Raw genomic sequence first — 26419 nt, 5'->3', positions numbered from 1 at the left:
CTTAAAGACACAGACTTCCTGTTGGAGTACAATAGCTAAGTGCCCTCGATGCTGGATGAGCAGTGAATGAAGTGAAATGCCATTCCTTTCTTAAAATAAAACACAAAGTTCAGGCAGACTGGCAACAGGTGGACACAAAGGCTGTCTCCTGGATTCTGTGTATCCTGGATGTGTGCTTATCAGATTGTTAAGCGGTGAGCTGCATGTGTGAATACATGTTTGTAGGAAAATATCAGTGGTATGGATGCCAAATTGTTTGACAGCAATGATTAGGCACAATTGTGACATGCTTGAATTTATATCCTTCAATAAATGCGTTGTGCTTCTCTTCTGTTGGATTCCTGACAGGGAACAGAAACATCCCAGTGCGATTTGTTCTGAATAAATACAAAGTGTCCTGTCCGTGTTGATGATCACTGCTCATGGAGCCATCCGAGCTCGGAGCATAGCTGCAAAGTCCCAGTGACTGTGCTTGAGCAGCTGCCACTGTCCATCACCCAGTTAAAACATACAGGCGTGCTCACACAGAGTGACAGAGCTGTCCCAGAGAGAGCTCATGGTCGTCCCCGGCACAGAGTGAAGCAACTAGATCATCCTTACCTGCTATGGGACTCTAGCTGCCAGTTTGATATTTTGCTTCCTGAACCACATGTTTTACTCAGTTTAATCATTTTGGAGCCAAAATGAAGACTTTGGAGCAAATATTTGCCTTTCACATGATTCTGGTCACCTTGGCTTACAGCACACAGAGAGGTAAGTCAGAAACTCTTGAGTGATCCTAGTTGCTTGACTGTGTGTTTTTGTCTTCTCCTAAAGATGATGGTGTTTCCTGCAACTGTCCAAAAATATTTGTATAATTACAGTGAACTACAGCGGTAACCTTCATACGCAGCATGAAAAACGAGCTGGTGTCCACAGGCCAACTTAGCGAAAATTTGATTAACTTCGTTTCCTCCCTACAACTTGGGATACCCTGTCTGTAATTTGTGACAGAGGAAATTGTAAAGCCTCAGATGTGTCACACATTCTAATATGCAGCACTTCCGCTGTACGCAAGGCGACTGCATCACAGCTAACATGCTCAGATCTTCTTGCTGAAGCAGTGAGCGAAGCGCCCGATTACAGACATGTGATATGAGCACCATATCAAATGCTAGCACAAACAGTTCATGAGCCTGCAGGCAGACATGCTTAGAAAGTGTGGAGCTCCTACGCAAGCTGCAGAGAGCAACAGGTGGCCTTTCTGTCCACGGAGAGCCACAGGAGCTTCTGTACAATAAGTGACATGATGGAGGTTTTGGGATTGCCAGATAACATGGACACTACATAAAAAAAAATAAAAAGAGAGTTCATCTAAAGATGGATTGCATATTTGTCTTAGAAATAAAAACAACCTGTTTTAAATAACTATTCACGTGAATACAAACAACATTAGTCATAGAAAAGGCATTAAATAAATGGCATCATATCTTGCACCATACTTTTTTCAACACCTTTTGGTAAAATTGTCCAAAAAGATTGAAATGGTGATATCCTTCATAGGTTATTATTAAAAAAAACCTCAAAAACTACACAGTGGAAATTTACATGTTTAAGACTTATTATTTGCAGATTGACCTACTTCCTGGCTTTTTCTGTGGAGTGTAACTCCAAATTGTTCACGGAAAACCTGCCTTTTTGTGGATTTCTTTCTTTTTTTCAGTAGTGCATATTTAGAATATTCAAAATAAAATGCAGCTTGAGAAGCTGAGATAAGTAGGAATCTTTAAAGCCAACATTTCAGCTCATTAAAGAACCTGTGGTGCTAACTTTTTTTTTTATCACCAAGTAGTCGAGCAGCACCTCAAACCCTCAAGGTGAGAGATGAATTTGTTCACTTCAATCAATTAGAAATCTTTATTTCAAAAGAGAGAAAACAATGTTCTTTATACTCTTATCCTTTTCTCTCATTTGTTTTCTTGTTGCTGCTGCTCCCAGTGCACTTCCTCTCTTGTTTCCTGAACTGTTAGTGTATTAGATCTTTCTAAGTTGAAAGGAAATCCGAACGTGTCTGATCTGAGGCCAACTGTAAACACTAACTATTACCTCCTGAAGACCATTGTCTTCAAGCGATCATTTTCTAAGAGGCTTCCTGCTGCTTCATACTTCATGTAATAGAGATTTACAAAAAGATCAAACGTTTCTGGTTTTGGTTTAGTGAGAAAAAAAAGAGGCATAAGGTACAATGGTTATTCTTCGTTAAATAAAAGAAAAATTTCACATTATTTTAGTTTGAAAAAGGCAGTGTGACAACAGAATGTAGCGTATAGACTACTACTGTAGCGTTATAATGGATGGACTCGACGCATGGCTTTTCATCTTCTGATTACGCATTTAAAATATACCTGATGTCTACTTGAAATTCCACCGTGGTGGCATATTATCCCACTAATGCATGATTGATGCATATCCCACACATATCAGTGATTTCGAGCACTTTACTGCCATGTGGGATTATCATCTGTGATAGGTGATAGATGATTAGGTTAAAAATGACACATTAAAACAGACTAAGCAAAAAATACCAAATAAAACATTGTCAGTCCATGGTAAAGAAGCAACTTATTTCAGCGGCTTCAACAAATGTGTGAATCTCCTTTGTTCTAATGTATTTAGATTGTTGTGTGACAGAATGCTTTCTATATGTTTTTTTTTTTTTTTTTTATTGCCCAGCACCTCATATCATCACTGTGCTAGAAACAGTGGATGTTCTTCTTGATCAAAATGCCACCTTCATCTGTGAGGTGGAGTCAAGTCCCAGTGCTTCTATTACATGGACCAAAAATAATCAGCCAATCATGTAAGTTTACTGTTTCTTGATCATTCTAGACATTCCCTTCTAAAAGTAACCACATTTTGACCGTGACATTACATGCTTAGTTAAAAAAAAATGAAAGAAGTTACTAGTTCGTATTGATAATTTACAGGAAAGCAATAAAACGTTACAATATAAAAATCCAAAATCTCAACTGTATATCCCAGGTGTTGTTCTGCAGGCTGGGGTGAAAAGTGAATACATTCCAGTTGTTTTACACAGATGTGACCCATATTTTTTAATGACAGCGTGAACAGCACAAGTCTATTTTTTACTTTTTATTTTTTCCAATAAAACCCAGGCCAGGATATTTTGACTTCATTAATAACTACATGCTGTTGTTTTTGGATTTGCACGTTTCAGCTGCATCTCATTATTTACAGTCTGTGCAGAACGGTTGTGCTTCAAGCTAATCAAATCGAGATGCTGCATCTTATTACTAGAGTTGGTTTCCTCCAAAATAAATTGTACCACGGCAGAATGTAAGAACATTACAGCAGACAGCATTAACAGAGCTAGTCATAATTGTGTCAGCTTGCATTTGGACAAGCGTTTCTGACATCCATATTAACTTGTACAAACACAAAATGCTGCATGAGATTCCACATGTTCTCCTGCACGGATGCAGGTCACCGAAGGGCCACAGACTTTTCACATTGGAGTCTGATGTTGGTCGCATTAAAATTATAGCGTGAACAATCGTATGAAAAAAATGGGATTTTAGCATAACATTGCACCAGAGATTTAAGACCTGAAATATGAACGTAGGCCTCTACTGCTTTTAATTTAGGAGAATTAAAGAATTAGTGAAAGGCCACAGATGCTTAGCTATATCATAAAAATGTAATCTCGGATTCTAGGTTTAAAGTTTTTAATGTGACTATGTGTTAAAAGTAAGACTCACACAGATGCAACCTGTTCTTTTGTGACGGTCTGTAAAATGTAAAAGTAGAAAATTCACGAGTTGTAACAAAATCTAAATTGGTTACTTCATCACCACACTCCTTTTTGCTCTATCAGGTACTTTGACAACCGATACCTTACCAAGGAGCAGGGCCAGATGTTGACCATCCCTCATGTGAAAGAGTCAGACAGCGGAGAGTACTGCTGCATTGCCAGCAACGGCATCGGAGAAGCCGCAAAGAGCTGCGGAGCTCTCCAGCTGAAGATGAGTGAGCTTTATTCTAAAAGTTTATAGTTTAGGAATAAAGGCTATAAATAAAAACTTTGTGAACCCTAAAATAGTTTGTCTTCCCTAAACCAGAGCCCCAGATCAAGCGTCAACCTACCAACGTAACTTTACTGGTGGAATCTAAAGCAGTGCTGCCCTGTGTTACCCTGGGGAATCCCAAACCAGATGTCACCTGGCTCAAGGATGATGAGCTTATCAAGGTACGCATCTTTAACTTTATCTGTGGATGATGGGCCAGTGTGTCTTTTAGCAATGAAGTGAAGAATTGTTGCAAAGGGAGAAATTATGTGAAGAGCTAGCAACATAGTTTTCACCTATTAATTTGTCATATTTTGCTTGACTTTGCTTGGCCAGTGACACATTACATTATGACCACCTGATCGATAGGATGATGCTTCTACTGCTAAAACAGCCGCAAAACTCCTCCTCTAGAAATCTTCAGGGTCTTGCACCAAGATGTTAGCAGCAGATCTTATAAATGCTGTGAGGTGTGAGATGTCGACAGATCGGACTTGTTGGTTGATGTGCATCCCAGAGATGCTCAAATAAATTGGGGTCAGAGAAATTTGTTGAGCAAGTAAACACCGCAAGTTTGTTGTTACTCTCAAATGCTCAGTCATGCTCACTGTTTTGCAGTTTAATCGTAAAAAAGACCACAAGCAAGACTGCTTTTACCATGACTGCTTTACTATGCAGCCGATATGCTTGTTAAACTTTTTGCTTCACATTTATTTCCTCATACTAATACATCAACTTTGACAGCAAAGTCCTTGCTCTCTAATACATCTCACCCTCTCACAGGGCTTATAATAAAAGAAGCTTTGGCCTTCACTTAACTTTTGAAAGGTTTATAATGTTATTCCTGACTCATATATGATCTTGGAATACTGAAAAGTTTAAACAGACTTTTTACACTTTGAACAAATTTCTTCCAGATCAGCGACCGTGTCACCATTCTTGATTATGGGGCACTAAAAATTCATAGGATCCAGACGGAGGATGCTGGGATGTACCGCTGTGTGGCAAAGAACAGCTTTGGTTTGGCCTTTTCAAAGCCTGTCACCATTGAAGTACAAAGTACGATGTTTGCTTTTTATGCTTGCATGGTTAAACTTGCTTCAAGTTAAGACTTGTTTCTATTGTTATGCTTAAATGAATCTAGCACCCTGTTTGTGTATCTGCTCAGCTCCGGCACGACTCCTGCGATTTCCAAAAGAGAAGAGAGCAGATTATGGTAGCCAGATAACCCTGGAGTGCAATGCCACTGGAAATCCTATTCCCACCATCACCTGGCTGGAAAACGGGAATACTGTGAGTGGTTGGATTTAATTTACTGTGCATATGCATGTAAACTTGAACACATTTAAAATGAATTCTTCTGATTTTCATTTTTTTTGGTAAAATTCATTCTTATTGTCTGCATAATTATGTAATTGTCCTTTTACAACGGCAGACAATAAATTGAGGAGCATCTGTGTTATTATTACTTTAAGTAGTGATGCCGAAACATATTTACACATCTAGTAAAATATATAGATTTTTTTTAAATCAATTTGCTGTTATTTTGTATTTAAATAATTTTGAATGTAAGGTGATTTTTGCCACTCAATGACATTTAATTAAATAAGACAGATGCTTCAGAGCTTCTATGTGGAGCTTCTATATGTGGTTAAACGAATGCTTTAAATTGTATTTTTTTAAAATATTATTAACAAGACGTATATTTTCAGTAGTGGTATTGTAGTTAAAATATGGACTGCGTAAATAACTTTGTTGACCTCCATACTATTTGCTGTTGGAAGGGGATTGATGCTCTTGTCATGGTGCTGCTGTTGCAAAACTTTTTATAAAATCTCACAATCTCCGAAAACCTTAGTGGGGTTTTGCAAAAGCACATTTTATTTTGTTTTCCTGTCTTCTAGTGTTGGTTTTAGGTCACAGTAAGCTTCTGGTTCTCCGCAATGAGGAAACCACATTTCTCCTGAAGGGCTTATGATCTCAAGAAAAAAAAAAAAATCTTATGATATATACATGTTCATTTAAAAAAGGTAGTAAATTTCAGTGACCCTAAGGCCAAACTACTTCAGCAAAGTATTTCCACAGCGTAACAATCGGATCCTCTAAGTACAGTAGCAGTGCTTCTTTAACATGCCAGAGGAAAGAGTTGTTAACACAGGCAGTGGCAGTTTCTCACATGGCCCATAACGCTCACTCCTGGCTGACGGGAGGAGTCGTCTATGACTTGTACCCAAAACATCTACTCTTTGAAGACGAGCTCTGGTGGCAAATACCTCCTAATCCTTTTTCATGTTACACAGGTAGCACATTTTATGAGGGATATTAATTGTATTTATTGGGCCGATCATTGGCGTGAAGTGGGTAAATCTGCAGTAGGCATTCATTAAAATACAAATTGAGATTCATGCAACCTGTAATATGTTCTGGCATTTATATTTTTTCTTTTGAAGGTGCAGAAAAAAGGGGCTCACTTATTTGTGTCGGAACTAAAACAGAACGAGCAGCTGTGAGGTTGTAGAAACGCAGATGTTGAATCCCTTACCCTTTAATAACTAACAGAAATTACACTTTCATTTGTTGCTTTTGATATCTGCGTTTTGCACTTGCATTCACACAGATTGAGCAGTTAGAGGGCTTTCAGGCGGGCCATGGGATCAGGGATATAAACAGCGGGGAGTTCTCATCATGGCGACAAAAGTTTAAAGAGATTGCATCGCAGTTATCTAATAATACCCGCAATTATCAGGTTAGATAATAATGTTGGTCTTATTAAATGAGAGAGCAATGTGAGAATTTTGTTTCATGATTGGCTCAAAGTGTTTCAAAGTAAACTCTAGAATCAAAGCCTAAGAAATCTCTCTAAGTTTTTGACTATAACTAATGCAGAATGTTAAATAGGTCATATTTTTAACAAGGACACAAGACTTTCCTCATGCAAACCATTAAGGGAATGACTTACATCACATACCGTCTGGGTCTTTTATAGTCCAGGGTGATACAACATGATTATAAGCCCATAATAGTTGTAAATACTAGGTCTGTGTGTGCGCGTGCTGATTAAAATGACTTTGGGAGGTGATTTTTTGGCAGCTTGTTAAGGCCGTTAATGTCAACGAGGCCGGGTCCCAAAACAGACAGTGTGAAAAGCGACTTCAAACATAGACACAGCCACATGTCAGCAGCTAGCCTAGCCTCATTCGTTCACAGGTTCCCGCATTGCAGATCATTGCATACGTCATCTTTTATATGAAGATGGGAACCCACTTACATACTCATGCTTTGATTTTTTTTTAAACTCACTTCAAAATGCTGTTCACATGAATTACTAAAAACTGAAAAAGAACCAGATTTATGACTTGATGTAGACTTCTTATCTGATCTGTGTCTAGTACACCTTTCTCTCGTCTGTGATTTTCTTTCCAGGTGTCCGGTGCCTCTGTGGAGGAGACTCTGGTGGGAAATGTAATCCTCTCCGTCCTTAAAGTAACGGTGACTAAGTCGGCATTATACACATGTGTGGCCTCCAACAGACACAGCGGTGGAGCGAACAATGTTAAAAAAAGTGCCAGAGTCACTGTTATAGGTAATGTAGAGAAAATAGTTTTCATCGCCATCAAACTCTCATTAAAAAAAAAAAAAAAACAAGACTTAAAGAACAGTTTTTATTAGTTCAAAGTTTGAACTGTTTTATTGATGAGTGGTTGTTGTGACCAGCTGCTTATTTGTGTTGTTCTAGCTGCCAGATGGTCGTGCTTTATGTTGCTTCAGCTGTTTCTTGCTTTAAAACACACCCTGCTCACAGTCGTCCTCAAATGACAGTGACCACACCTGCATACACACTCTGCTTCCACCTGGTTGTCCTTCAGTCCCCTCACAGATTACCACGACTTGAAGAGAAAAGCACCATGGCTGCTCTTGGCTCTCCCAGACTGAAACATACGAATCAACTTTGTCTTCTCCATTTGTCTTGTGTCTTTGTTCTCGCTGTTCAACTTGGGTTCATTCAACTGGTGTCTTCTGGATACTGCCTCTTTATAGACTGGAGGTAAGAAAGATGCCTTTTTTCTTTTTTTTATCTTTCAGTTTATGGTCTTTTCTTAATGTGTTGAATGTTTTTTGTGCACAGCCTTGTATATGTGCCCAGGTAGAGATGTTTAATAAGCTTTTTAAAAGACTTTATATGTTATTTTTGGACTGAACATTAAAAAAAACAACCTTTAATTTTGGGTACAACACATTACAACTTAGTAGCTTTTCACTTTTTGCTGAACTTAAGTATTTCTACCCCGCGTTTAGATGACTAAATGCATCGAGCTGCACCTGGGTGATTTGCTGATCTGCTGCTTTTCTTAATATGCAATTGAACAAATGCACCTAGTAAAGTGGCCAGTGTGTGTCCTAATTTAAGTCTGAGAGTTGAGGTGTAAGTTATAAAAAAAGGAAAAAAAAGGTTGATTTTGGTTCTGAGGAACAATGAGAACCCATTTTAAATTCACTCGTGCAGCACAACTGATTTTTAAGACCATCTGGTGTTTTAAATAGTTCGTGATGCCATGTATCACAGATCCAGTAACTACTGAAGAGTGTGAGTAAGGTGCTTTTGTACATATTTAGTTCATATTTAGTCCTTGTCTTATGTTACAGCCAATTTTAAGATCAGTTGGCATTCTAGTTATAGCTCAGGTAAATTTGATCAAATTCCACCAAACTCATTTAAAGTCTTCGTCTAGACTTGCCTGTCACTGTTGCAGTTGTTTTCAAACTTTTAATGATTCCTTTGACTAAGTATGTGAAAGGTTGAGTAAGTAATTTGGGTCATGTTGCTATTTTCTAACTTATTAAGATCAACAAGCCATGCAAGCGAGATCATCCTCACTTGGACCATGTGTTCTCTTTTCTTTCCCATTTTGAACAGTGGGTAGCCGTTTCATCACTTACATATTTTAAGACCTTTTATACGTTTTTCCAGAAGGGGTCAGTAAATGTTGAGGGAACAGTAGATTATTTTTATTGTTAGATTATTTTTAGAGTTTGTTCATTCTTAAATTGGGATTTCCACCACACTGCTTTTTTTTTTTTTACTGTGCCAAACAGTCTTTACTTTACTTTATGAACCCCCATGCCAAACTTTTAACTTTTTGGAGTTTAAATACGTTACTACGGAGACAATCGTAGCTGCATTAACACGCATAAAAAAGTCACAGACTTAGTAGGTAGGAAAAAAAATGCATTAGAAAGTGACTGCTTGAAGACAAAAAATGGATATGACTGCAGGCCATACACAGGGTAAACTGTATCGCCACATCTGGACATAGAAATTGAAGATCAAAAAGGAAAAAAAAAAACAAGGATAAATGGACTTTGATTTTAACTTTGCACAATCATCAATCTGGAACTTGTGAATGCCGTAAAACAGAACGACAACAAAAAGCCTGGGTCTGAAAAGAAGCCATTAGCTCTACATGTAGGCGTTTAGAGGAGTCAAAATGACAAACAGGGATGAACGTGTTTCCATGCCTGAAGGCTTGACAGGCAACGGAGAAGTAATAGCAAACATCAAACTAGGAGAAAAACAGGAATAGAGGGAGTCTGGCACACAGACAGGTTTTTACATAAAATGTGACAGATGTTCATTCACGAGGCAGCGAGGAAGTCCAGCAGACGGCATGCAATCCATGTAAACCTTCCACAGCTTCTCTCATCATCAACATCTGGATCATGTTGAGATATTTCAGGTGAAAAACATCTCATATTTTCACTTACTGTCTACCAAAGCAGTAAAAGAGGGGCTGCCCCAGTTTTTTATTTTTTATTTAAGTTTTTTGTTCATCATTAGGTGAGTCGGAGAATGTAAAAATGTTCTCCTTCTTACATGTTGCCAATAGAAAACCGTAAGGAGAATGCTACGCTATAAATTGGGACATTAGTACTTGAACAACAATCTGATACAACAAGTCTACCTCTATAAAGTTAAAACAAACACTATTTGTTAGTTAAAGTGCAAACTTAAAACCAATGAAATTTTGATGATTATCTTATAGCTCATAAACTGTCCAAACACAACAAATAACAGAGAAAGAGACACAAGAGGCCATGTATTTGTTCACACACTCTCTCTTTCCAACAGACATCATCAGCAGCAACAGATACCAGGCAGTCATAAGGGCATCACAGGCTACTGCAGTGCATATCGTGGAGATGCGTGTCGAACAAATCTTCGAGACGACTCTCTGGTTTTCTTCAACTCCTCCCTGTCGGATCCTGAAGCGATGCAGGAATACCTGGTTCAGAGCTGGTTGGCTGAGCTGGAAGGCCTCAGCGGACTGTGCAACCCAGTCGCCCTCTCGCTGCTCTGCCACTCCGCCTTCCCCGACTGCAACCCATCTGGTGGCTCAGCCCCTAAACCGGTCTGCAGGTACTGAGCGGTCTACATTTCCCTTTGGGCTGATTCTAAGTTAGAAGCGGAGAGCAGGAAATACATTTAAGCCATTTAATCATCTAAATTCATGTCTTCACTTTTGGAACAGAGAGCACTGCCTGGCAGTGAAGGAGCTCTATTGCCATAAGGAGTGGTTGACACTGGAGAGGACTGGGTCAGTTCAGGCTGGACTCTTGAGCTCAGTCACTGGGTCCCAAATTTTTACTTCACTGCTACCCAACTGTCAGGCCTTACCAAGTCTGTACACTGACCCACATGGCTGTACATATATCCCCTTTGTAGGTAAGATATGACATCTCAAAACTGTGATGAGTGTTCCTTCGTGACACTTTAGCTCAAGGTATAGTTCATAGTTTTTTTCTGTATGTAAGTATATTAGTAGTGGTTGTAACTGTGGGTGGATTTAAATTTGTCAAAGGCCAGGATGGCATAGGCTGTGAGTTTTAAATATACATTTTAGTGTCATCTGCATATAATAGTAATAGACAACACAGCTTAAGCATAGATGTCTTTTTCATAGCGTTTTTGAAAAAATAAAACCCAAAACATTTCAAGCAGATCATTTCCAACATCCTATTCTATTTCTGGTTGTATACCACTTAGTGTCATATCACAATTTAATATAATTGTTTATGTTGTCAAAATGAGTTACCAGTGCTGTTTCCCTTTGACGTTTTATTGTTTTTTCCCCCATTTTATTTCAGATCTCCAAAAAGATCAGATAACAAGTAAGTGTGAAAAGACAAACCAGAAGAGAGAAACTTGGCAAGAAAACACCCAGTGTCCTAATCCCAGTGTTTTCTTTGTTGTCAACAGCAACATGTTACGATGGCAGAGGTCGCTTCTACCAAGGCCATGTGAATATCACAAGATCTGGAATACAGTGTCAACCGTGGAACAAACAGGTAAGCAAACATGAACAACTTAGCAAATCTGCTATTACTGCAATTGGCGGCTCTGGTGTTATTATCAATGTGTGCTCATGTTTAAGGTTTTCAGAAAGGCAGAAAGGGTCTAATCAAGGGGTGTGTCCAAATTCAAGGAGTGCTTTTAAAGGACACGTTCATTTAATTAATCGTTCAATTAATTTAATGGACTAAACGTGTAATAAAACCACTCAGCCAGACTTCAGGCTTGATTTTTGGCAGCTTATTTTTAGCAGCTTTATGATTGTTATGTGACAGGACATACGTAGGGTATGGGTGGTAATAAATTCGAAGGCTAGATCATTCAGTCTTTAGCTTCTCATTTTGATGTCCATGAAGGCCGCGGCCTACATCTACTGGGTCAGTCGGATTGGTCAAAAGAGTTTGGACACACCGAGGGTGACTCCATACAGAGACATGGCTGTTCAGATAAACAAAACAGCAGCATTATGTAATAATTATTCCTTGTGAAATGTTGGACGTATAGTATTTGCCAACAAAGTCTTATATAAAACTGATATGTACAGTTTCTGTTTAAATTGTTTTAAAATGCTAATCAGTGAAAGCAGTCTATTTCTGAAAAGCTCTTAGCTTCCAACACTTATGGTTTATTTTCACTTTTAACAAACTCACACCGATGTGAAACGTTTTCACTGTGTTCAGTAAATAGTTAATTTTACAAAATCTGAACCAACACTTTAGGAGCATTCCCAGCATCCCTTGCTCTCACAGTTACAAAATGCCTTGGGAGAAAAGGTTGTAAGCTTTCTCAAGATCCACAAAACATGTGTCACTGGACAATCACCCCCTCAGGACATCCGCATCCCTTAAACTGAATCGTTTTGGACCATAGAGCAAACATGCAGTGGTTGAAAAATACATAAAACATTACATGACAAAGTTGTAGCTTAACAGGAATTAAGCTGGTCAGCGACATCTAAGGTAGCTAAATTATATTTTACTTCAGAAAAGCACAAGAATAAAAAAACAACTTTCAGCTTGTCCCCTTCCCTTCTTATTTGGGTAACTCTTAAACCTCTCAAAATCCCCAAACCTGCTGGGTGCTTTCACAAGAGCGTGGATAAACTGTTGGGATAATGATATCTGAGATTCCAAGATTCCAAAGCCAAAAGATTTTCCCAGATGTTTTGATCAGTTTTATATCAGTTATGCAAGACATCTACCCAAAAACTGACACGGACACAAAACGCTGACAAGTGCAAGCACGAGTGCGCATGAATAGGTGTGCATGGGTTAAAACACAAACACACACTCTGCTGCCCAAAAGCCTCTTTATGTTTTTTTACGGCTTTCCTCACTTATAGGGTCTTTTTGGGTGAGCCGTTACTACTCTCCTGTGCGCTGTTGTGTGTGAGGGAGTGTGTGTTGGTGCCAGGTCAGCAGAGAGGGAGGAGCTTCTCATGTCACATCCTGCCTCTGGAAGCAATTAGCTTTCACACGCATATGGTAAACAGACTCCAGGACAACCTCTCTCTCCTACACACACACACGCAGGCATATACTTATATACGTTTGCCCAATTGAGGAAACAATTGCTGTCCAATATGACCCAGATGTTGGTGTATTCTCTGTAACCTTTTGTTCACATATTACTCTAATTTTCCTTCCTTTACACACACCTAAAACGTTCTTTTATGTGTAGATTCAACACAAGAAGGACGCAGTGAATTAAAATGAGTCTCTGTTAGTAATACACTCTAAAACTCCGGCTTTTATGAAAGAGTAGCGCTGAAAGTCTCCGTTTGCCAAAGGTCAAACACGGCAAGCCTACGGGACACAGTGATCATAAAGGACCAAAATGTAACTTTTGGGGGAAAGTTTTCAAAATGCCAAGTGTGACGTAAAACCAGAGCAAAACATAGCTTTGATGTGTCACTAAACTGTAAAACTCGGCAGTAATTTATTTTTAATTTAAAATAAATGAATAATCTGCTGTAGACAATTGAAGTCGACAGCAGATCTACAATGATCTGTTTTCTGCTTAAAATGATCTGGGAACACCTCATGCTTTAACGGCGTTTTCGATGAAATGACCCATTTTGTGATTTTAAACGTTTAAGGCTCTCCAGCTTAGGAAAAACTAATTTCATTTATATGATGTGATATTGTAGCGTTAATGAAAACAAAGGCTTTAAAACTTGACTGATGCATATTAATGACAAGCCCTATGTTTTTGGCAAGCACCAAGCTTTCATTTCCTCCTTGTAATCTCATCAGAGGGCTGATTTTTACTGGAATAGTTTTCCAAAGGACATTAATTGATCTGATCATTCCTTTGTGCTCTTTAATTTTACCATATATAAAGTGCTTCATGTAATTGCAAACAGCAAAGAAAGACAAACAAAAGAAAGATCTCATCACTGTTCACCTCTAAACCACTTATTTATTTTCTTGCATATAACTGGGAGATGTGGGGGGGAAAAAAGCATAATAAAAACAACAGTGCAGCTGGCTCCATGGATGGAGGAATGAATGGATGAATCTTTTGTACTTTATTAAAAAAATAATAGAATTTGAATGAAATGAATAGTTTCATTTCATTTGTTATAACTGAGCAAAGATTAGAACTTTCTCATGCTGAAAAGAAAATACTGGCTTTTTTTTTTGCTGGGTGTATGTAAATTGTAAACCAGCATGAACAGATTATGCTCTGATTTCCCACTCTTGCTAATGTGAAACAGAAAATGCCTGCCTCATGCTTGCTCCCCATTTTATATCAGTGATTCAAAATTTCCTTGAGAGGTGAAGAAAACTGTCAGTCCATCAGTTTGTGTGATAGCTACGGTGTCCTGTATGCAAATCTTGTAAGTCATAATCATGTCACCCTTTGTTTTCATTTTGTTTTACATTGTGCGCAAGTCTTTCCATGAATCTATCTTGCATCAAGCCACACATAAACACCATCCAGCGTGCTATTGTTACCGAGGGACAGCTCTTACCCTCCAAAGTAAAATCAAGTCAAAATTGGCTCCTGTTGAGGCACGTGTTTCATGTACAGTGGGATACAATCTTTTTGGCCTGAATCATAAAGTTAAAAACCAGCATGGGGTCGAATCTTTGTCACTGTGCAGAAGTGGAAAATCTGACAAATTTCTCCTCATTCTGCCGTTAGATCTAATGAGTCACCCAGACGATTGCTGCACTCAACAAGCCAATAAAACGCAGTGTACGGTCACTAATTGCATCTTCAAAGAGGCTGACGCATTCAGCTGCACATTTCTCCTCTTGCACAAGATGAACAGTTTAAGTGTTTAGAGTTATTCAGCAGATTAAGTTACAGCTATTATGAGGCAATACAAGCTGGCCAATGTGGTGAGATTACACTACTAGTTAAAGTTGTTTATGACATCATGGTGCATGATTAAACTGACCTGAGCAGAAAAAAACCTGATAAATCATTGTAGTATCACTTTTTTATTCCTCTGAAAAGCCACCTGCTGTGCTCAGTGGAAATCATTTTAAAAAAAGTTCACCTTAAGAAAGAGTTTTAAGTTTCCCAAATTGCTACAAGACATCTGGAGTGTAAAGATGGTTAGACGTGGATGTGGATGGATCCTATTCTCTACTAGGAGTCACTGCCATATTGGTACTTTGCCTCTACAGTGTAGAGCAACCCCCCTAGGCCTGTAGAGTCAGACTTTCATTTGACTGTTGCTGTCTGATGGTTATTGCCAGAGGGAACAAACTGCAGGCTCAGTAAAGAAGCTCCCAAAATCCTCAACAGAAAACATTATGCCATGTGATGGCAGAGCTATAACTATACTGCACATTAAGCATTTACCCCAGAATGTGCTATTTTTTGAAAAGACAAGATTTTATAATCTGTATTACACTGGAAAGTTTAGGAATATGTCATTAGTTATATCTTTTTCTACTTACAAAATTTTTTTTTTTTTTTTTTTTTCTGTAGGTTCCTCACCAGCACCGCCTATCGGTGGATGTCGTTCCAGAGCTGATGAATTCTAATAACCACTGTAGGAATCCTGGAGGAATCAGTGACAAGCCTTGGTGTTACACCTCAGATCCTAATATACGCTGGGAATACTGCGCAGTGCCTCGGTGTGGGGAAATAATCACAGCACCAGGTTCTTTTGCTTTTAATTGTGATTTACTTAATTAATTGATATTCTAACCTTCTCTTACTCTTCCCTTTAAATCACACCAGGGGCTTCACTGGCACAGAAATATTGCATCATGTCTGATTTTCCTGCTCCAGTCTTGGATTGCATCTATAATGTTTTGACCCTAACATGTTTGAACTCCTATGCTGTCTTACTGACTGGCACAAACACATTTCAGGAAATACTGGCTGGCATATGAAACTTATGCTGGGAAACTGTTCCATTCACCATTAACTCATGATGAAGAAATGTTATCTATACGAGTCAACACTGGGAAAATGTAGAAAATACCTTTTACAACAATGGCTGTGACCTTCCTGGAAGGAATTTCAAGTTGCCTTCCAGGAATTTGAAATACCTTCAAATTAGTCCAATTTGAAAATTGGACTAATTTCCATGTTTGATTATCAAGGACAAAAAACAAAAAAAAAGCATCTGCATGGATTTATGTGCAGATATTGTTTCACACATCTGGATTTGTCTGTCATCCCCTTTTTGTTCATCTTAGCATGCCATGATTGAATAGGTAATCTTCACAAGCCTTTGCACATAATTCCGACTTGACGTCCTGCTAAGGGTTTTGAATGAGCGTCTTCTGTGCACATCAATAGGCTGGTGACTTTCCTTCTACTGTTTTCTCCAGTGAAGAAGCCAGAGCTCACAGCGCCCGATCAGATTCCTCGTCCCCCTCCCACCTCGACGTCATCATCGCCAGCCTACTCCATGTCTGTCATCGTTATTGTCCTAACCTCAATGGGAACCGCGGTCTTCCTCACAATCATCATCCTTGGCTGTCACAGGAGGAGAAAGCAGTGGAGGAACAGAAAGAGGTAAGGAAAAACTAAAGGAAGAGACAAGGAACTTGAAATGTGTTTTTATGTTTTCTGATTTTATTTGATTTTTTTTCCCATATGCCCTCGCTGTCAGAAGAGAGATTGGGACGCCAACACTGAGCGCTCTTCCATCTGAGCTCCTGCTGGATCGACTCCATCCTAATCCCATGTACCAGAGGGTTCCTTTGCTGCTGAACTCAAAGCTGCTGGCCCTCGAGTACCCCCGCAACAATATCCAATATGTCAGGGACATCGGCGAGGGAGCGTTTGGACGTGTTTTTCAGGCCAGGTGAGACAGAATGATCGAAGCAATAAAGACGGCAACATGCGCTTTCTACAATGACAACAACGTAATAAAGCAATATTCCGACAGCAGAAAAAGGGTCTATGTAATAATGTTTACATTTCTCACACAGAGGAAAAGAGCGAAGGATTAAGACAGATGACAGGTTGTCTTAGCTCTGGTCATTCTGAGAACCAAATGCGTCATTCACAAAGTCACAAGGGGAGCCGTTATAGGAGTCACCTCCACTTTACCTTGAACCCACAGCAGGACACCATAGTCTCACACTGATCTCCTTCATCAAAACAAACAGCAAACCTGAGTCACAGTTTTATTCCTGCAGTATCATAAATCTGTCAGCAACTGATTTGTCAACAATGTTCAAGCTGTACCTGGGTGTATTTAAAACCTGAAATATATTTAGCTGCATGTCTCTTCTTGCAGGGCAGTGGATGCCATCTTCATTACTCCATAGAAACTCATTTTTTAATTGAAAACTTAGTGAAGCAGAGTGGGTGGAAATTAAACCTGTTATATACAAAATAGAACTAAAAATAATATATATAAAAAAAAGTACCTATGAAGCCCCCACTGGAGTTTCTAAATCCAGTGCTTGAAAGCTACATGTCCTGCAGGTTTTAGATGCATCCTGCTCCAACACACCTGAATCAAATGAATGGCTTATTGGAAACTCCTTTTACAAACTCGATGCCTATGGCAGACTTGCTAAAGAGGTAATTCAATCATATGATCCGGCTGTGTTGAAACCAAACAAAACCAAGCACACGTCAGAGCAATTCAAAACCACTGCCAGGAAATGGAAATGGCCTAAAACGTCTTTAATCGAAAACCACATCCTTTCTCTGAAACTTGGTAACTCTAATGTTTCATTATATTAGTTTATTTTTTTTACATACAGAGTATTGGAGAATCACCTAAACACCCTCACTGGAAATCAAATAGAGTGGGCAGAGTGTGCACAGCATGTACACTGGGCCAAGAGCCTAAAAAGGATGTTTTCAGTGTTGGTGATTGTATGAATCACAGCAAATGTGTTTCCAATTCTGTAATTTACCCATAGGAAGATTTTACCAAGTGGTGCAATTACCTTTATTCTTTGGAACAATTTTTCTTCTTTTCTTTTCTGATCTGGATTCATAAATCAGATGAAAGAGCAAACCTGGTGATCAGGTCTATTAGAAACGTGCAATGAGCAGGTCAATCTGATGATTTGATCAACTGGTCAACTGGTGAAAACGGGTATGAGAAATAGAGTTAATTCAAATAGGGGAGCATCATGAATCCTTGCAATACATTAAATTAAATGTATGATTTTAGCACTCACAAATATTTATTTTAAGCACATTAAAAGAAGGTGAAAATGTGTGGTTATTAAACGAGGGAGTCATACGGACGTATGGACTGATGAAGCAGTGAATTAGGCTTTTTCAAGCTAATTTTTAGAGTAGTGTATGTGCCTAGAGCAGATTTTGCAACTATGCAACTAAAACAGAACATGCAAAATGGGCATGGGTTAGGTAATTTATTTTGTAGAAACAGAAAACACTAAATTCTGCAGCAATCTGTGAGAATCATTAATGAATGTTGTAATGCATTATAATACTTGCAGAGCGCCGGGCCTCCTGCCCACAGAGCCTTTCACCATGGTGGCTGTGAAGATGCTGAAAGAGGAAGCCTCAGCCGACATGCAGAACGACTTCCAGAGGGAGGCGGCGCTCATGGCCGAATTCGACCATCCAAACATCGTTCGACTCTTGGGTGAGTAGGTCTGTGTGGAAAATGGTGAGATGGGAAGAGCGTGTTCCAAACGGACTGCGGTCACAGCTGGAATTTACATTGGATATCTGTTAAAGCAGCGGGTATGCTTCGAGTAAAAACACGGCACAAAATACAAAAATAACGAAACGGAGAAGCAGAAACAGTTGGACAGAGAAGAGACAGAAAGAATGGAGCAAATAAAAGAACAAGTACAAGGTCAGGGAACATGACAAGTTAAACAAAAATACTTACATTTCTGCACACACGGCTACTGTGTGTTCAGGAAAAAAGATTTTTCTGTTATGAGGACTAGTACTTTTCTCAAATGAATTGAATTAGAACTGAAAAATGTGGCTAGTTATACCACACAAAAGTGCCAAAACACCTAGACAGTCCTGTACTTTCTAACTGGCTTAAGAACAGACTTGAAACCATTATATACAAGAAAACATATTTGATACCAATGCAAATTCAAATTTGAATTTGAATACTAATCAGGCAGTAAAATAATATAAACCATATCCCTATTTATTTATTTTTTTTAATATTTGATACCGTCTAAAAGATTAGAAACACTTGAAACTGGTTTAGTTTCCAGCATCCTCTCAGATACAGTGATTCTTTTGAATTAAGTCACTTTTTCCACATTGTTAGTACTTCGGCATAAATGCACTTCAGACAGCTGCTTCGTGTTTGCCATGAAGCAGCTCGACAACCGATGTGCTTTTATTGACCTGTGTAAAACAAATGGCCTCCATTAAGCATTATCTCCACTAATTCAGTCTATCTTATCTAAGGCAAACAGCTCAAATCCAAACATACTTTCAGGAAGACATTTAGAGGCACAGCATGCTCATTTTGGTACTTGCATAGGATAAACAGAGCCATCGGTCATTGACTGCTCAGAGAAGGTTAGTTCCACGGTTCCTCTGGTTGTGAAATATTTTTAAAACAACATTCACTCGTCCCCCCCCCACCCATGTCAGAGACCTGCGGTGTCTGATGTGTTCTTTCGCTTCAGCTTTGACTGACTGATGTTCAATAGGTCTCCTGTAGATTAAGCAAGAAATTAGAATCCTGGATGACTAGATTATTTCCTTAACCTCTAGCTACCCTCACAGCTAATAATACACAGCAACTGTTGTGTAAAAATACGTCTCCATAAGACGAACGACTCAAATTTAGAGAGACGACATATGATGGCATCTATTTGCTTTGATGCATGAAGGTGTGCAGTTTAAGTTTCATATATTTAGCTACGGAGTGAAGCATTTAAGCTACTGACATTCAACCAAGATTACTACTGTCTACTAACATCACCCTCCCTAGCGTAAAAACTTTGCTTTGCAAAAGTGTTCTTACCTTTGGGATATTTTTCTTAGAGCAAGACCTAATTGTCAAAAACAATATTTGGGGGGTTTCTTTGTAAGTTATTAAAAATAGAAAACAAAGGAATCACATTTACATGAGTATGGTTCTTGGTTTTCTATTTTTAATGAATAAAAAAAAACCAACAACTCCAAAACTGCTAAGGGTAAGAATTGATGTAATAACCTTTAAAGTAAAGCTGCAACACGACAAAAGTGAAAAAAGTGAAGTGCTGTGGATACTTTCCAAACGCGCTGTAACAACACATGGAAATTGTGGCTTTGTCGACAGAATCAGTAAACCTTGGTATGAGATGTAATCAAGTAAATAATGTATCAGAACAAAGCTGAGATGTAATGGCAACTGTTAAATATAATAGAGGTGATTTTTGGAATCTTTTGTTTATATACAAAAGACTACATTTCAGATAAGGATGATTTAGTATGTTTAACTATCCTGAACAGGAAATAGTAAAGGTTGAGGTCCTCTATATGACCCTGTTTTTGTGTCACATTTTCGCCCAGAGCTGTTCTGCCTCCTTTTGGCTTCCTGTAGTTTATAGTTTTAAAGAGTTTGGTTTATGCGAAGCTTTCTTCAAGCCTGTTTACAATATTGGCTCTGAACTAAAAGTAGGTCTCTGAAGAACCAATAAAATGTGATTCTTTCACTTTTCCTGTTGCTCTGTTGACTAGATAACTAGATAATGCAGAGAACTTCATCCATCTTTATCCATGACTCATACTACATCAAACTTGCAACAATCGCCTAAAATAAAAGCAGAAATACTTTTTACACTGACAATTTCATAAACTCAGACTGCATGGTATTGCTCATCTAATCCTGATTCCTCGGTGGATTCCTGACAGATATTATTTTATTCTGAAGGAGTTTGGAATCTCAACAAGAAATGAAAGTAAACCTCTGTGGGTTAAAACAACATTTGAAAGCATTTCAAATAACTTTGCGACCAGCAGGTCATTGAGCCTTTGATTTCAAAAGCAAAAACAGAAACAGAATCAATCATAGATACTCTTGACACAGTTCACTTAAGGCAACAACCGACAAAACTTTATTAGTTTATGGAATATCTTAAGACCAGAGAAAATAGAGCTACAGTTCAAGGCCCTGTTGGGTATTTTCAACCCTCTTTAGGACAAATCTGGTTCAACAGCACAACAGGAAATAAAAGATTAATTGGCATGTTGTCCTTTTAAATACCAGGTTCCAAATACTAAAAATATAACAAAGTGGTTTTTTTAGGTTAAAAGTTTATTTTGTTGATATTTGGTTCCGCTATGCTTATTTTGTGATTATAAAGATGTTGTTTGTTCTCTCCTCAGGTGTCTGTGCTGTGGGTAAGCCCATGTGTCTGCTGTTTGAATATATGGCCCAAGGGGACCTCAATGAGTTCCTACGGCGCCGATCTCCGACCCAGTCTGTGCGCACCATCAGCCGGGCCAGCCTATCAGCTCGCAGCTTCTCCTCCGACGGGGAGGCGGCGTCCCTCACCTGTCCCGAGCAACTCTCTGTTTCGAAGCAGATCGCCGCGGGAATGGCCTATCTGTCAGAGCGCAAGTTTGTCCACCGGGACCTGGCGACACGCAACTGCCTGGTTGGAGAAGAAATGATTGTGAAGATTGCAGACTTTGGCCTCTCCAGAAACATCTATTCAGCCGATTACTACAAAGCCAACGAGAACGATGCAATCCCCATCCGCTGGATGCCCCCGGAGTCGATTTTCTACAACCGCTATACAACCGAATCAGATGTGTGGGCCTACGGTGTGGTGCTATGGGAGATCTTCTCCCACGGGATGCAGCCGTATTACGGGATGGGTCACGAGGAGGTCATTTACTACGTGAGAGATGGTCACATCCTTTCCTGTCCTGAGGACTGTCCCCTGGAGCTGTATAATCTGATGCGTCTGTGCTGGAGCACACACCCATCAGACAGGCCGAGCTTTAGCAGCATACACCGGATACTGGAGCGAATGCATCTAAACAGCCTGAGTGCAAATGCAGCGCCTGAAGCTGACTCATAATTTTTTATTTAAGTGATTCTTGCATAAGGGAAAGCATCAAGGAAACTGGGATTGTAGTCAGAATTTCTCACTGAGAACAAGGATAAACGTAACACTTGATAATGTTGACTTTGCTAGTCCTATTTTTGTTCTGGGGGCATCATATCTTTAATCCATATCCTGTTTTAATGACAAACTATGTTTTATTCATTCTATTTTGTTTGATGTTTTTTTCATTTTTGAGCCTGAAATCATAGATGAACCAGCCTTATATAGGATAAATATTAAAATAAGAAAATGTCTCTCTGCTTGAACCACCTGATTTGAATTAATTGCATATTAGCAGCCAGTTGCACAACTGGGTGTAAAGCTTAAGAGATGGTTCATGACTTCTTTTTTTTTTAAATGTGTTGTAGTAGTGGGACATCTAAACCTCCCAGGATTGGAGTTATTTCTGAGATAGAGAACAGATACAGGGTTACATTAGAGTACATGTGCACCAGATGTCCACACCCATCTGCATGTGTATGTTACAGAGCAGATCACAGACAAAAAGACCAGTCTGATTGGAGGACGATGCAGCAGCATCTGCATGCATTTTTTCTGATGACAAAACACAAAACTACCATTCCTCCCAGTGACAATTTACAGGATAAACTGAGCTACTCCACAGTGGTTTCATGATTTGGAAAACTCCCTCTAATGCTCTGATTAAACGTCGTCAGATTGTGTCTATCTTTATCATTTGTTTCTTTGCCCAGACATTCTACTGCTACAATCTGATATTTGCTCCTGTTGACAAGGTTTTCTTAAGGAGCCATGCTCATAGGCTAAAGTTAGCATATTAGCCAAGCCTTCCTTTCTGATGCGACTGATATTTTTCAGCTTGCAACTTATTTCTACATGTGTGTATCTAATTTTTAAGAAAGGTTTTTCTCTGGATCCTATAACTTGGTGCTTTGATCATTATAAGCTTGAATGACTGATGTTTCAGCGTCTCTCTTCTACACCAAGAGCTACCTGAGGATATCTGAGCACTGTGCAGTGTCAGGAGGGACTCAGACCAGTCAGACTGGGGATGGTAACCCCCATGTGTTACACCAGCAGCATGCGTCTAGTCTCATTTCATCAAGTACTCCACAGATCATTTGAAAAAGTATTAATAGAAACAACACTCCAATACTTTCGGATTTATATTTATACTAATGTGATTATTCTCAATTTAGTTAGTCAATTTCTATTAATTATTTTAAAAAAGCTAGGAGGTTATCTGCATTGGATAAAAAAAAAAGTCAAGGTTTGAATGCAGCTGAATTAACCTTTTTTTTGTTAGTGTTTTTTTTTACAGCTTTTGGGAAATGTATGTTTGTGTTTTTTTAATAGTTCTTATCTAATACCATGTCCTTAGTTGTAGTCCCTTGTCATGTACTATAAAGACTTGAATCACAAAAGTATGGCCATTTTAATAATTTCAACAAGACTTGTTTAAATCTTGTTTTTTTATCAGTTTGGTTTTTAACAGGTTTTTTTCCTCTTTGTTCTGAATTTTGAAGCATGAAACAGACTGATGTCATTTAAAAGACAAAGGGCAGTAGGTCGAGAACATCATTTAAAAACACGAAAGAAACAGTTTATTCCACAGTGGCACACAATCACTTTTAATCGACACTGATCGTTAAAGTATATACGTTTTTATTCCAGTTTGAGGCATTTTTGTGAGGTTTTTTTGTTTTCATTGTTGGTTTTTGATGGTCTTTCAAGTTCGCAAGAAAAACAAAATTCAGTGAGTTTTGTTCATAAAATGTCTCAATACTTGTTTAGTGATTGTTCTGCAAAACCACTTGTCAAGATCCATTAGTTAAGGTTCCTTTAAAATGAGTTGACTGAGAATAAGCCAACATTTGTCTGTAGGGGGCAACTGAAATTGTTCTTATGCAGGTTAGATGTTATATTTTCTTTTTAAAGAAAAATTTTAATAAATTCATATCTAACTGATAAGACTTTGTATGTCATATGTTTTTCTTACATACATTGTGGATGAATTGAATAGAGATTCTCATAATTTAAAAGCAATTATTCTAAATTCTCAGTTCCAAATGCACCAGGAAAACCAACACGCTTAATTTCTTTTTATTTGCGGTGTGCTATTTTTATTTGTTACAATTCATAAACTGTTTTAAGTCTGTTATTTTTATATATTTTTTGATTTCTATGAAATAATATACAGTATATGTGTGTATACCTGTGTGGCCTATGAATAAACAAATATTCCATATATAATTTACTACATGAGATACTGACATTTATTTAGCCTTCACTTCTTATTTATACCCCTGGAAAATTGATTTAGGTATAAAATAATAATATAATTTTACCGACAAGTTGTCACGTCCCATCTTGGACAGCCCCGGCCCAAGTCATCAACTCTAATGATTGGTGTGATGTGAGAAGTTGCAGCTCATCAAAGAAAATAATTTAAGATCCAAATAGGAGTAGCCAGCAGTATGAAGACTTTTGAGCTTAACTGAATACATGCAGGTACATCTCAAAAATACAACATTGTGGGAAAAAAAGCCCTTTTAGTCATTAAGACATTATTTCAGATGTCCTTGTTTATTAATCCACAGGCCTTCCTTCAAAAAAGCCCAGCATTTTAACATGCGCATGGTGCAGTAATATTTTTCTCCACAAGAGGGATTGTAAGGGCGGCCTTTAGTAATTAAAGTCTGTGCAATTCAATGTCTTTGTAAATTAAATTTCTGTTTGCATAATGAAGCGCAAATAAATGAGATGTCTTGCATAACGTTCTGTTTTTTTATTTTTATTTTACATCTTTGCCAACATGTTTTGTCACTGCATGGGTGTGCCTGTGAAAGCTTCATGGATTCAGGGCACTCTGTGTGTTTGTGTGTTTGTTTGCATGCTTGTGTGTGTGTGTGTGTCTAGATTGGGGATGCCCAGTGTAAACTGTTTGGACAAGGCAGCAAGGAGTTTGGCCTTGGACCGGTCATCCCTCTTCTTTTCGACATAAACTGCAGCTCATTCTCTCCCTCTCCCACTTCCTCCTATGTCGCCTCGCTTTTCACCTCCTCAACATCTGGACCTTATTTCAGGTTTTTTTCTTGCCTTGCCTTCGCTCTCATAAATAAGTGTTTTTGGTCTAGCTGCAGATCATTTTGTGTCCTCATTACTTCTCTGTCTTCAAAGTGTTTTTGTCAAAAATGTGTCACAAGGACGGCCACATAAGACGGTTAAACGGTCTTCATTCACACTGAGTCAGACAGTCATCCCTCCTCCAAGCAAAAGGTTTATTTAAATGGAAGCTCTAACCTTTCTCACAGCTGGATAAAGCAGCTCTTGGAGTTTGGCATCTCCACATTATTAGAGTTAAGAATCCCTTCCTGTTTCGCCGTAATAATATTCTCCTTTGGGCGAGTGAATCTTTGAAGTTCAGTTGTTATAAACCCGCTGACTTTCTGAGTGGCGCAGGTTGCAAGAAAATATGGAATTCTGTCCTTTCAACTTGTGAATCTTTGAGCAGGGGGAGCAATTTTGCTTTTCAGCAGACCATAATAAGAATCATGGAAAGTGTCCATGCTGACCTGACAGTGATGTGACATCCCCTTCAGTCAGCGACCGGCGGTATTTCCTGCTTGGCCATGTTGGCTTTCATTGGTCCGTTCAGGAGCAACAGGAAGTAAAGAGGCATATATCAGTCAGCTGGAGGCAAACACTCCAAAACTGTGGAACAATAAACAGTAGATAGCTGACACCCACGCAAAAACATGTCACTCTTTCCAAAAAAAATATTTGCCGACTGCGGTAAGGTCTCCGATGCATTTCGCTTTGCGCCACTGGACACAGAACTGACCCTGACCATTTCTATCTAAACATTGCAGTTAATCACTCAAGCAGTCTAGTCCTTGTCAATACCAGGCAGATTTGGTTTCAAGTCTCAAATTGGTCATAAATAAACATTTATTCATCTCAAGGTACACCTAGAATAATAAGTAAGAACCTTGTCTCTCTCTTCTGCCTTCATGGGACACAGACAGTCGGCTAAACATGATTTTGCTTGCTGTAGGCAACAAAACTCTGACTGATCTTTGCCTTTTCTTAAAAAAAGAGAGATATTTTTCACTATTACTGCCGGTGAATCCCATTTCTTATCTAGCACCGACTTCGAGGATGAAGCTCCCCCTTGGAGATGCAGATTCCATTGTTCCAAGTTTCCGCATTACAGAGCTCCCCTCTCCTGCGACTCTCCCACTCAGCTCCTTCAGACTAGCCGCCAGCAGTTAGCAAACACTTGATGGAATTTCAAATCTGCTTATCTCAATATGCAAGCTACTTCTGAGTGAAACACTGGTGAAAAAAATGTTGTTAAATGGTTAATAGCGGAGTGGTGTTGTGATGACTTCCTGAAGGTGGAGCATCAGAAAAAGCAAACGTTTCTTAGAGAGACAGAGACCTAATTTGAGGCATTCATTTACAATCAATTTTATTATATATATATATATATATATATATATATATATATATATATATATATATATATATATATT

The 26419-nt window shown here is 38.7% G+C and overlaps 1 protein-coding gene across 1 annotated transcript; it reads left to right on the top strand.

The window, feature by feature from the left end:
• The first annotated feature begins 490 nt into the window (after positions 1 to 490).
• musk (muscle, skeletal, receptor tyrosine kinase) lies at positions 491 to 22522 on the top strand. The gene is made up of 17 exons (XM_015035004.1): positions 491 to 753; positions 2713 to 2839; positions 3875 to 4026; positions 4119 to 4246; positions 4982 to 5123; positions 5233 to 5357; positions 7488 to 7647; positions 8103 to 8109; positions 10192 to 10479; positions 10592 to 10785; positions 11208 to 11231; positions 11320 to 11408; positions 15361 to 15535; positions 16215 to 16401; positions 16499 to 16693; positions 18318 to 18466; positions 21175 to 22522. Exons 1-17 carry the CDS (start codon positions 684 to 686, stop codon positions 21873 to 21875), a joined length of 2913 nt encoding a protein of 970 aa, XP_014890490.1. The 5' UTR covers positions 491 to 683; the 3' UTR covers positions 21876 to 22522.
• Positions 22523 to 26419: the final 3897 nt, after the last annotated feature.

Source organism: Poecilia latipinna, unplaced genomic scaffold (genome assembly GCF_001443285.1).
Source record: "Poecilia latipinna isolate Pla-1442-1.1 unplaced genomic scaffold, P_latipinna-1.0 Scaffold320, whole genome shotgun sequence".
NCBI lineage: Eukaryota > Metazoa > Chordata > Actinopteri > Cyprinodontiformes > Poeciliidae > Poecilia > Poecilia latipinna.
The sequence above is the reverse complement of the archived record's forward strand: the minus strand, read 5'-3'. Positions and strand labels throughout refer to the sequence as shown.